Source organism: Oryx dammah, unplaced genomic scaffold (genome assembly GCF_014754425.2).
Source record: "Oryx dammah isolate SB20612 unplaced genomic scaffold, SCBI_Odam_1.1 HiC_scaffold_29, whole genome shotgun sequence".
NCBI lineage: Eukaryota > Metazoa > Chordata > Mammalia > Artiodactyla > Bovidae > Oryx > Oryx dammah.
Window position 1 is genome coordinate 46,758,996 of NW_024070213.1, and position 12,362 is coordinate 46,771,357.

At 44.3% G+C, this 12,362-nt stretch overlaps 1 protein-coding gene across 1 annotated transcript in view; it reads left to right on the forward strand.

Moving 5' to 3' along the window:
* The first annotated feature begins 4,759 nt into the window (after positions 1–4,759).
* The window catches only part of LOC120858617 (synapsin-3-like), a 118,794-nt gene continuing 111,191 nt past the window's right edge, over positions 4,760–12,362 (forward strand). The window contains exon 1 of the mRNA XM_040234801.1: positions 4,760–5,205. Coding sequence (XP_040090735.1) covers positions 4,895–5,205 — 311 coding nt within the window. The 5' untranslated portion in view covers positions 4,760–4,894. The remainder of the gene's footprint in view (positions 5,206–12,362) is intronic.

Below are 12,362 nucleotides of genomic sequence, written 5' to 3' on the forward strand. Positions count from 1 at the left end.
GTAGAAAAAAGAGGAAATTAAAAATCTTACACCCAAAGTAAGAAGAGAGGAAGTAATAAAAAGATATAGGTGAAATAGAAAACAAATAATAGAGAAAATATAAAAAGCTGCAAGTTGTTTCTTTAAAAGATTAATGAAATTTATAAATTCTTAACACAGATTAATCAAAAAGAGAAAAAGCAAATGACTAGTATCAGGAATATCAGGAGAAATTACTACAGATCTTGAAGAAAATGAAATGTTAATAAATGCTATGAACAACTTTTGCCAATAAATTATACAATTAAAATGAAATGGACAAATTGTTTGAAATCATATATTGCCAATATTGAAATAATAAGAAACAGAATATGAATAGATTTATAAAAGCCTTTGAGGTAACTGTTAAAAACTTTCCAACAAAGAAAAATCAGCCCCAGATGGCTTCACTGTTGAATTCTGTCAATAAATTAAGGGGGAAAAGAACCCCAATATTACACAAACTTTCAGAAAATTGAAAAGGGAGGGACACTTCAGAATATATTTTGTAATGTCAACATTATGCTGGTATCAAAACCTGGCAAAGACATTCACAAAAAAGAAAATCACAGACCAGATTTCTCATGAATATGGACGTAAAAAATCTTTGACAAAATATTCTTGGTTTGAATCCAACATTATATAAAAAGGGTAATTCACTATGACTAAGTGGGATTTATCCTAGGAATGAAAGATTGGTTTAACATTTGAAAATCAATTAATGTAACTCATCACATTAAGCAAATACATGATTTTTAAAAACCTTGTTGTTCAGTTGCTAAGTCGAGTCTGACTTTTTGTGACCCCACGGACTGCAGCACGCCAGGCTCCCCTCTCCTTCACTATTTCCCAGAGTTTGGTCAAATTCGTGTCCATTGAGTCAGTGATGCTATCTTAGCGTTACGTCATTCTCTGCCGCTTTCTTCTCCTTTTGCCTTCGGTCTTTCCTAGCATCAAGATTTTCTCTAATGAGTCAGCTCTTCCCATCAGGTGGCCAAAGTATTGGAGCTTCAGCTCCAGCATCAGTCCTTCCTGTGAATATTCAGGGTTGATTTTTCTTTAGGGTTGACTGGTTCGATCTCCTTACTATCCAAGGGACTCTCAAGAGTCTTATTCAGCACCACAGTTTGAAAGTATCAATTCTTTGGCACTCAGCCTTCTTTATGGTCCAACACTCACATCCATACATGACTACTGGAAAAGCCACAGCTTTGACTATCCAGACCTTTGTCGGCAAAGTGAAGTCTCTGCTTTTTAACATTCTGTCTAGGTTTTTCATAACTTTCCTTCCAAGGAGCAAGTGTCTTTTAATTTTATGGCCGCAGTCACCATCAGCAGTGATTTTGGAGCCAAGAAAATAAAATCTGTCACTGTTTCCACTTTTTCTCCTTCTATTTGCCGTGACGTGATGGGATCAGATGCCATGATCTTTGTTTTTTGAATGTTGAGTTTTAAGCCAGCTTTTTCAGTCTCAGTCTTTCACCTTCGTCCAGAGGCTCTTCAGTTCCTCTTCACTTTCTGCCATAAGAGTGGTGTCATCTGCATGTTCGAGGTTGTTGATGTTCCCCCAGCAGTCTTGATTCCAGCTTGTGATTCATTCAGCCCAGCATTTAGCACAATATACTCTGCATATAAGTTAAACAGAGTGACAATTTACAGTCTTGTATTACTCCTCTCCCAATTTTGAACCAATCTATTGTTCCATGTTCTGTTCTAACTATTGCTTCTTAACCTACATACAGGTTTCTCAGGAGACAGGTAAAGTGGTCTGGTTTAAGAATTTTCCACAGTTTGTTGTGATCCACATAGTCAAAGGCTTTAGCATAGTCAGTGAAGCAGAAGCAGATTTTTTTTTCTGGAGTTTCCTTGCTTTCTCTATGATCCAACAAATGTTGGCAATTTGATCTCTGGTTCCTCTGCCTTTTCTAAATCCAGCTTGTATATCTGGAAGTTCTGAGTTTACATACTGTTGAAGCCTAGCTTGAAGGACTTTGAGCATAACTTTACTAACATGAGAAATGAGCACAATTATTCAGTAGTTTGAACATTCTTTGGCACTGCCCTTCTTTGGTATTGGAATGAAAACTGACCTTTTCCATTTCTGTGGCCACGGCTGAGTTTTCCAAATTTGCTGGCATATTGAGTGCAGCATTTTAACATCATTTTTTAGGGTTTGAAATAACTCAGCTGGAATTCCATCACTTCCTCTAGCTTTGTTTGTACTGATGCTTCCTAAGGCCCACTTGAGCTCACACTCCAGGATATCTAGCTCTAGATATGACCACACCATTGTGGTTATCTGGGTCATTAAGACTTTTTTGTATAGTTCTTCTGTGCATTCCTGCCAACTCTTCTTAATCTCTTCTGCTTCTCTTAGGTCTTTACTGCTTCTGTCCTTTATCATGCCTATCCTTGCATAAAATCTGCCCTTGGTATCTCCGATTTTCTTGAAGAGATCTCTAGGCTTTCCCATTATATTGTCTTCCTCTACTTCTTGGTGTTCATTGAAGAATGCCTTCTTACCTCTTCCTGCTATTCCCTGAAACTCTGCATTTAGTTGGGTATATCTTTCCTTTTCTCCCTTGCCTTTGGCTTCTTTTCTTTCCTCAGCTATTTGTAAGGACTCCTCAGACAACCACTTTGCCTTTTTGCATTTCTTTTTCTTTGGGATGGTTTTGGTCAGAGTCTCCTGTACAGTGTGACAAACCTTCATCCAAGGTTCTTCAGGTACCCTGTCTACCAGATCTGATTCTTGAATCTATTTGTCACCTCCACTGTACAATCATAAGGGATTTGATTTTAGGTCATACCTGAATGGCCTAGTGGTTTTCCCTACTTTCTTCAATTTAAACCTGAATTTGCCATGAGGAGCTCATGATCTGAGCCATAGTCAATCATCTTAATTAATTTAGAAAATCAGTTCACAAATTCAACATCCATTTGTGATAAAAACTCTAAGCCAACTAAGACTACAAGGGAACTGTCCCAACCACTATGGGAGGGTTTTGGACAGTTTCTTAAAAAGTGAAACATATGCCTGCCCATGACCTAACAAATTAACTTCTAGATATTTTCCCAAAGAAAAACTGTCTCTCGACCAGCCTCTCTCTCTCTGTCTCTTCACCCCAGCCTTTCCCCTTTTTTTGTTTCTCTCTCCACAAAATTACTTAAATAAAACATCCTTAGAGCAATTCTATTCAGAATACCCACCCCAAACTGAAAATATTTCAGACATCCTTCAAAAGGAGAATGTAGTAACAATATGTAGTTATTCATCCAGCAGAACACTACTCAATGATGAAAAAGAGTGACTTGTTGCATACAACATAGCTGAGTCTTGAAACCATTATGTTGAGGGAAAGAAGCCACGCATAAAGGAACAATACACAATCACGTTTGTATAAAGTTCAGGAATAGGTAAAATTACCATACGATGATAGACATCAGTGGAGCCTTTGCCGATGAGGACACGTGGATTGCTAGAAAGGGACACAGGAAAACTCCCTGAGATGGCTGGAGTATAATAGATCTTCGGCCAGCATAGGCATATATCAGAACTCCAAGAACTGCACACTTACGGGCTGGGCATCTCTAAGTAAAGTTTACCTCAGCAAAAACATAAAATAACCTCTAAACACAAAATAAAATATATGTGGGGTTGAATTGCATGATTGAAACGTTTCATCATCTTTCTCAGAAATTTTGATCTTAAATGAATAATTGGTTTTTTAAAACTTACTTTGCTCTGTTTGGAAAAGGACTTCATTTGTTTATTAAGCTTCTGGGCTGTCCTGACAAAAATTCACAGACTGGCTTAAACAACAGAAATTTGTTTTCTCACAGTTCCAGAGGCTGGCAGTCTGGGATGGGTTTTGGAGAGAGCTGTCTCCCTGGCTTGACGACGGCTGCCTCCCCGTGTGTCCTCACATGGCCGAGGAATAGCAAACTCCCTCTCATCTTTTTTTATGAGGACGTTAATGCTCTCATGAGAGCACCACCCTCATAGCCTCATCTAACCCCATTACCTCCAAAAGAACCCATCTCCAGATACCAGCATGTTACTGGTGAGGGCTTCAACATACGGATTTGAAGGACACAATTCAGTTCGCAGCTGTATATATTCTAGAAAATCTGGAAAATACAGGTAACTGGAAAAAACAAAACCCATGTAATCCAGTGATGCAGATATAGTCACTGTTAACATCCTGATGTCTTTTTCTTTCCAAAGTTTTGTTATTTCAACTTTTATGTGGTTGTAGTCATTCTGAACCTATAATCTTATATCACAATCTTTTAAACTAAAACATGAAATTTTTTCTGCATGACTAAAATCCCTTTTTAAGTACTTCTTTTTAATAGTCACGAAAGGTTCCGCTGGATGTGCTGTCGTTTACATATTCATTATCCTGTGGTCAAGTGTTGAAAGACTTTCCAGTATTCTGCTAGTGTAAATAATGCTGTCTGCTAGTGTAAATAATTATTTAATGATAAATACATTTGTCCAAGAGGCTTTTTCTGTAACTCGGATTGCTTTCTTGGGGTAGAATTCCAAAAAATGGAAATTGTAGGTTAAAAGGGTGTGCTCTAATTAGATGTTGCCAAATTCCTTGCCAAAAAGATGTCCTCCTTTGCACTGCCCCCAGGAGCAGGGCAAGAAGGGGTATCATCGGTTTGCTCTTAAGGGGCTGAGGTCGTTTCCACTAACGTGTTTCTTGGCCTGTTTCCACAGGTGAAAAAAAGACGGCTGCAGCCGACTCACGTGGGACTCCCTGGCTCTTCTGGCCCGAGACCCTGACACTCCCTCTCCTGGCAGCCTGTGTTCTGGGCCTCACCTAGACAGCCCGAGTAGGAACAAGCCATCTCGTCCATCACAGCCATGAATTTCCTCCGGCGGCGCCTCTCTGACAGCAGCTTTGTGGCCAACCTGCCTAACGGCTACATGACGGACCTGCAGCGCCCAGACAGCTCCACCAGCTCCCCTGCATCCCCCGCCATGGAGAGGAGGCACCCTCAGCCCCTGGCAGCCTCTTTCTCCTCTCCAGGGTCCAGCCTCTTTAGCTCCTTCTCCAGTGCCATGAAGCAGACCTCACAGGCCCCCTCAGGGCTGATGGAGCCTCCGGGTCCCTCCACACCTGTTGTTCAGAGGCCCAGGATCCTGCTGGTGATCGATGATGCCCACACAGACTGGTAAGCAGCAATCTGCAGGTGCCCCCACTTAAGGGCAGGAGAGGAGACGGGGCTTATCTCACTCTTGGGGAAGAGAGAGGGGAAGAGCTGTGAGAGACTCTGTGGTATCAGAGACTGGCAGGAAGGAAGGACTTTAATGCCAGGCACCACAGCAGCTACTTTGTGTCACACTGTGTCCAAAGGGCTTTATATTTAAGGTCTGCAGTCTCTCACCTGCAAATCCAAAACCCAAAAAGCTCACTAGAAAATATTTTATAGCCCATTTTCTAGCAAAGCCTGATCTGAAGGAAAGTTAGACTGTAATAGTCTTCGTTGTACCACTTACTGTGCTTGTTCATATGATTTGCTGCTAACTTCTTAATACATTTGGTATGGGGTACTGCCCAGGGCCCACAGGAAGTATTATGTAATATATAGTATATGTACTATATTACTTTCTTAATAATAGAAAGCTTTAAAAAATCTGAAATAACTGTGGTAAGTTGCTTAACCTCTTTGAGCTTCAGCCATGCTCCCTCATTGAGTGAGGTTCCTCTGAGGGTAAAAGAAACCAACAAAAGTCCACAGTCCTTAATCTCAAGAGACCAGAGTGCCTGAGTTTGCATTCCTACTCTTCCATTGACTGGCAGTCTGGTTCCAGAACCTGTCTTAACAGGACAGCAAAGGTGGGCAGAAATGATACCCCTTCCAGTCTCTTCCCAGGTGTGCCCCATCCTGATAGACAGGAAGCATCCTGGCTGGGGTGCAGAGACTGGACACATGTGTCAAGGTCACTGTAGCAGTAGTTCCACAGGTAGTTACTGAGCACTGATTGAGTGCAAATAACAGCCTTCAGTTCAGTTCAGGCGCTCAGTCGTGTCCGATTCTTTGCAACCCCATGGACTGCAGCACGCCAGGCCTCCCTGTCCATCACCAACTCCCAGAGTCCACCCAAAGTCATGTCCATTGAGTCAGTGATACCGTCCAGCCATCTCATCCTCTGTCGTCCCCTTCTCCTCCTGCCCTCAGTCTTTCTCAGCATCAGGGACTTTTCCAGTGAGTCAGCTCTCATAACAGCCTTAGGTACTCAGATAAGTAATGGACAGGCCCTGCCCACAGGAAGCTGCATGCAGGTGGAAAAGAGGTCTCTATTTGAAATTTTTGGTAGAGAAGATACGTATTATCAGTCCAGTTGGAGACATAGAATTTGCAGTCCAGTAAACCTAAATATGGAGACCCGGAGGCACCCCATTTAGGGCAGTTCTGGCAGTGGACCCATGGATGGCCGTGGGGGCTGGAGGGCAAGGTTTCCTGCGTGTGCCTCCAAAAGCTGCCACAGAGCAGGCACAGAACCAGCATCCAGTAAGCATGTATTACGTGAAGCAGTTAATATATTCAGTTCCCTGAGCATGCCAGTGCTCTCTTATTCTAACATGGATGTGTGTGCTCACATTCATTCCTTGAAAAGTGAACTCAGTTTGGGAATGGTTGAGCCTGTACTTTGGAGTGGGAGGTAATTATAGTTTATAACATATTCAATGCAGTCAACATTAAAGCATGTTCAGTATGTTCAGACTTTAGCCTTTATTTTCCTACTGTGGAATCACTTCGTCTTAACCAGGGTGGTCGGGTGCCTGGCCTCTATTCTGATCCGCTATTCTGAGTTGTTCTCAGTGATGCTTGAAGGGTCTTACATGAAGCGTTGCTCATCTCGGCCTGTGAGGTTATGCAGAGCATAGTATTTAGGTTCTGAGCCAAGGGGTTGATTTCTGCAGAGGTGTTGATTTCCCTCACCCCTGCCTGTGCAGTCACGCTGCCTATCTGCCTGGTTATCAGAATGCCCACATGGCTTTTGCAGTCCTCTGTTTCTCTTTAACCCAACTTGACCTTGATTTTGAGTGTTCTCTGTTGACTGCACCATCTCTGGTTCAGTCAGGGTTTGCCATAATATGGTCTTGGGAAGGGGTATTGTCAAAAACATTACTTTTTGTATGGATCCTGAGCTAATAAATGGCAGCAAGGTGAAGTGGTTAAGCATTCAAGTTGAAGTGGTTAAGGATTCAGACTTCAGAGCTATCTGGATTCAAATCTCTACCCCATAATAGCTATATGATCTTTGAAAGTTACTGCACCTAAATGGTAAAATAGTACCTACCTGTAGAGTTAATATATGTAAGTATGGTTGAAATCTGAATTACTATAAAAGTGTTTAGGATGTGTCTAGTAGACAGTAAGTGCTATTTAAGTGCATATTATTATAGCAGACTATTGTGACCTTTTGTGCAGTATTAATCATCTTGACTGCAACCGCTGTAGGCATACTTTTTTAATTTGTTTATGCCCAATATTAGGCAGAATACATTAGGATTTATCCCCACTGTGCTATGGTTTTCTAATGGTCAATCTTCCCTACTAGCTCTCAGGTGATAAAATTGAGTCTTACTAATTAATCTCTGTCTGCCCCCCAACCCAGTGCCCATATGGTGTGCAGTTCAGTGTAGGCACACAGCTAATGAGACTGAAATGCCATAAATTACCTTAGCCAAGTGACATTTGAATTTTGACTTTGGTCTTCAATCTCTCTAATCCACAGGAGTGACCAGTGTGTGAATTTTAGTCTGTGCACCCTGGTGGGGGACACAGTTTTTGGCTAGAGGAATTTCTGCTGGTCTGTTTCCGTCATGCTTCATGTGCCCACAGGTTAATTAGGGATTGAGAAGAGCAGTCCACTTTTCTTGCCTCTCAGAGGGTTAAAAAGTGGAACGGCGAGAAACTGAGCCTCATTATAATGTCACCTGAGAGTTAGCTGTGCATTCATTGGCTGTTTGTGACGGAGACTTCCAACCCGCACATGACAGCTTCTCATACAGAACGCATCCTAGATTCTTTAAGAACTTGAACCTTTGCTGGCTGCCTTAGAACCCCGATTTCTTCCCTGCCAAGTTCCGGACGGATACCTGTCGCCCTCCCATACCAGGAGCGGCCAGCAGGTGGCGGGCTAGCCCCACTGTCCCTGGCTAGTTTTGGCAGAATCTGACTGCCTCTAGGGTCAGCCCCCTGCCCAGCGCCTCCTTCATTGTGCAGACTGTCTCCTGAGAGGAAGAAGCTGTTGAAGAGGGAGAAGCCCGTTCACACAGCCCCTTTCTTTCTCCTTTGAGATGGTAATGAGAGGGGGAGATGATCCACGTCTGGACTGAGCGTGAACCCATCAGGAACAATGTGGCTCCCTTTTCTCCCTTCTCAGCCTTAGTTCCTTTTCTCTGTCACCCCTTTCCTGGTCCAGGACCCTGCTGCAGAATCAGGTTTCCTAGAGGGTGAGAGAGTTACAGGAACCTCCCCCTCTTGCTTCCTGACAGAGGCCAGCTTGCAGACTCTCGGAACCAGCCTGGGCCTCCCAAGGATGAATGATACCTGGCCAGTGGCCAGGGGGAAGCGAGGGAGAGGAAGACTGTCCATCTTTTGCGGAGACACAGAGGATCCCAAAGCCGCCTTTACTGGAAAGAGGGACTAATGGCGGAGCATTTTGAGATCCCACGACCTTTTGGGGTTGCCCCAGAGGTCAGCCTGGCTACATCAGAGAGGTTGGGGAGCTTTGGGCCAGACTCACCCCTCAATAAGATCTGGGTCAGGAGTCCCTCTGAACTAAAGCTTGTACTGTCCTCTGGGATGATGGACAGTCAATCAGGTTGGAGAACCACAAGGGAAAGGAGAAATACAACAGATGGGTTTCAGGCTCATTTTTCTTCAGCCCTCTCCACTCATTCTCTTGCCTATTTTCCAGCGCTTTGACTGGTGTCAGTCCTCTAGTGTTGACCTTGCCTCCTGTATACCTTTCATGTTACCACCAAAGTACCCTCTTTCCAAAATCGAATCTTGTAAGTTTACTCCCATGCCCCGCCATGTGTCACCTTTTATAACCGTTAGGTGGCACATCATTGCCCTCAAGTCCAAAGTCAGCGTTGGAAGCATGCCTGCCCTTCCTCTAGGTCTGCCTCCAGCTCAGCGTCCTGCTTGGCTGCTTATTCCACAGGAATAGCAAAGGTTTGTTGTTTTCAAACACACCTCTGCCTTAGCCCATACTGTTCCCTGCTACCTGGAATGCCTTTCCCTATGTTGTTGTTCACTGGGCCAATCTCCATTCATCCTCAAAAGCCTGCTCAAGTTTCACTTCTTCTCTGAAGTCTTCCCTGACACACCTACCCTGCCAACAGTGCTAATGACTTCCTCCTTTGATAACTTAAAATACACTTCATCATGCCAGCACAGCACACACCATGCTGTGCTGTAATTGGCTTTAGGTAGTTGTCTCTTCTGCAAGAACAAGGCCTGTGTCTACCCTTTTTGTATCCCTGGAGCTCACCGTGTAATATATTTTCAGTTAGCATATGTCATAGTCCGAAACCATTCCAACCAGAACAGCCTGCATTGGGCATCATGGGGCCTGAGATTCACCTTACTTCAAGAGTCAGCAATATAGTGCATACAGTTGAGGGCTTACCAGTTTTACTCACCTGTGTATAAAGTCTTGGCTGTTTATGTTTCAATATGTATGCCCCCTTCACCCCAACATCCTCCTCCCCAAGCCCATCCAGGCTCCGGAGACCCTGAAGGTAAAACTGAGATCAAGGAAGTACACCCAACCTTGTTATGAAGAATCTTTCTGGGGGTCATGATCAATGTTCTTATTTTGAAGAAATCAAACCTAGGGTTCCGGTACATTCTGTAGCAATAATTTTAAAAATTAATCTACTTATTTGTTTTAACACTCTCATATAGCTGCCTTACACTGTAAAGCAGTAATCTACAGTGTAAATTATTCACACAGAATGTACTAGAACCCTAGGTTTGATTTTTTTCAAAATGAGAACATTGATCATGACCCAAAAAAAGATTCTTCATAACAAGGTTGGGTGTACTTCCTTGATCTCAGTTTTACCTTCAAGGTCTCTGGAGCCTGGATGGGCTTGGGAGGGGGATGTTGGGGTGAAGGGGACATAAAGCAGCTAAGGCTTGGCCCCCAACCCCTCCCTCCAGGGGTCTCTGAAACCCTCCCTCCTCTTGCCTCCCATGGTCCTTGTTGCCAGAATGGCTGCTCTTCTCTGTCAACAATGATCTATTGTTGTTGTGCAGTCACTCAGTGGTGTCTGACTCTTTGTGACCCCATGGACTGCAGCACACCAGGCTTCCCTGTCCTCTACCATCTCCTGGAGTTTGCTCAAACTCATGTCCATTGAGTCGGTGATGCCATCCAAGCATCTCATCCTCTGCCACCCCCTTCTTCTTTTGCCTTCAATCTTTTCTAGCATCAGGGTCTTTTCCAGTGAGTCAGTTCTTTGCATCAGGTGGCCAAGTATTGGAGCTTCAGCTTCAGCATCAGTCCTTCTAGTGAATGTTCAGGGTTGATCCATTGTTACCCTCCCTCTTATTCTCTACTGTTTCCTAGGATTTCTTTTTTCTTTTACTTGTGGAGGAGGAAATAAAAAGGGGATTCTTAGTTTTAAACACCCCTTAGCTACTATCCTTTCAGCCTGGAGTTTGTGAGGCTGGCTCATCCTACTATATGATGGTTAATGATACTAATTAAAGCACCTTGTGCATTCTAGATTCACTGAGAGTTGCTATATTGTGTGATAATTTGTGTCCCCCTCACCACCAGCCACCCATGCCTACTTGCTGTCTTTGTGTCCCAGAGCCTACTGGCTGGCTCTCTAGGAGACCTACAAATCCTGGTTTGCAGCGTGTGCCCATTTCCATGGTGTGAATGCTCTCATGGTGGCCAGTGTGACTTCCAGTTAGATTGAGCAGAAGTAAGGTGAATCTCAGGCCCCATGATGCCCAATGCAGGCTGTTCTGGTTGGCATGGTTTCGGACAATGACATATGCTAACTGAAAATATATTACACGGTGAGCTCCAGGGATACAAAAAGGGTAGACACAGGCCTTGTTCTTGCAGAAGAGACAACTACCTAAAGCCAATTACAGCACAGCATGGTGTGTGCTGTGCTGGCATGATGAAGTGTATTTTAAGTTATCAAGGCAGGTAGATAATGGGTGCTGGGAAACATCTGTTGATTGAACAAGTGATTTGGAGGTGACATTACAGGTAATGGCAAGGGTGAAGGTGTGACAGTGATGCTGAGAGTGACCTTGGTGGCATTCTTTAATCCCCTTTTCCCCTCTTACACCACTCAATCTAACCGGAAGTCACACTGGCCACCATGAGAGCATTTACACCATGGAAATGGGCACACGCTGCAGACCAGGATTTTTAGGTCTCCCTAGAGAGCCAGCCAGTATTCCACTGCCAGTCACACTTTCTGATTTTCCTAGGAAGGATTTTACAGACAAGAAAGCAAGGCACAGACATACCATGCACTGATTGAGAGACCAAAACGGGAGAGGGGTAGGCTGGGGCTTTAACAGGACTAACTCCTTTGCAGGCGTATCTGATGGTGACCTACCTTCTGCTGACTGTTTCCCAGGGCTTCAGTGTTTGGCATGATGTAGGTGCTAAGAAGTCTTGGTTGAAATTGAGTGAACACACAAATGAAGAAACCAAGAGCTCTTTGGGAATGTGGTCAGGTCCTCCTCCTTGTCATATGGCAAGCACCTGTGCCCTTTGCATGACCAGACATTGTACTAAATGGTTTTCATAGATTCTCTGATTTAATCCTCTCAACAACTGTATGGAGTACTATTACTGTTCTCCTTGTGTGAAGAAGGGAGCTAAGGCTCTGAGCCCAGGATGAGAGCAGGCACAGTGGCGTGTGCAGCTGGCTCAGGCCAGCCAGCTGACGAGTCTGGCATCCCTGTTCTCCTATCATCCTAACCTCTCCCACCTGAGCACAGGCCTCATGTGTTGTGCCCGAGGGCTCTGGAGCCTCGTGTGAGCGCACACACCCACACACGCTCGTGTCTGACTCATGTGGGCACCCACGCTCGTGTCCAAGGGCAGGACTCCCTGTTATAGCATGGTGGCCAAGCACAGTAACCTCCTCCTCAGAGGAAAGTACCCACCTCAAGCACCCCCTCCACCAGTGCCTTTGGGCAGCCAGAATGTTGAGGTGCCAGGGGAAGTGGGGTTTCCTGTAGCCATCCAGATACTCGTGAGCTCAGGGTGTCTTGGCAGCCACTTGAAGCCTTGCTGTGGCCTAATTGGCCCCAGGGAGACCAGGACT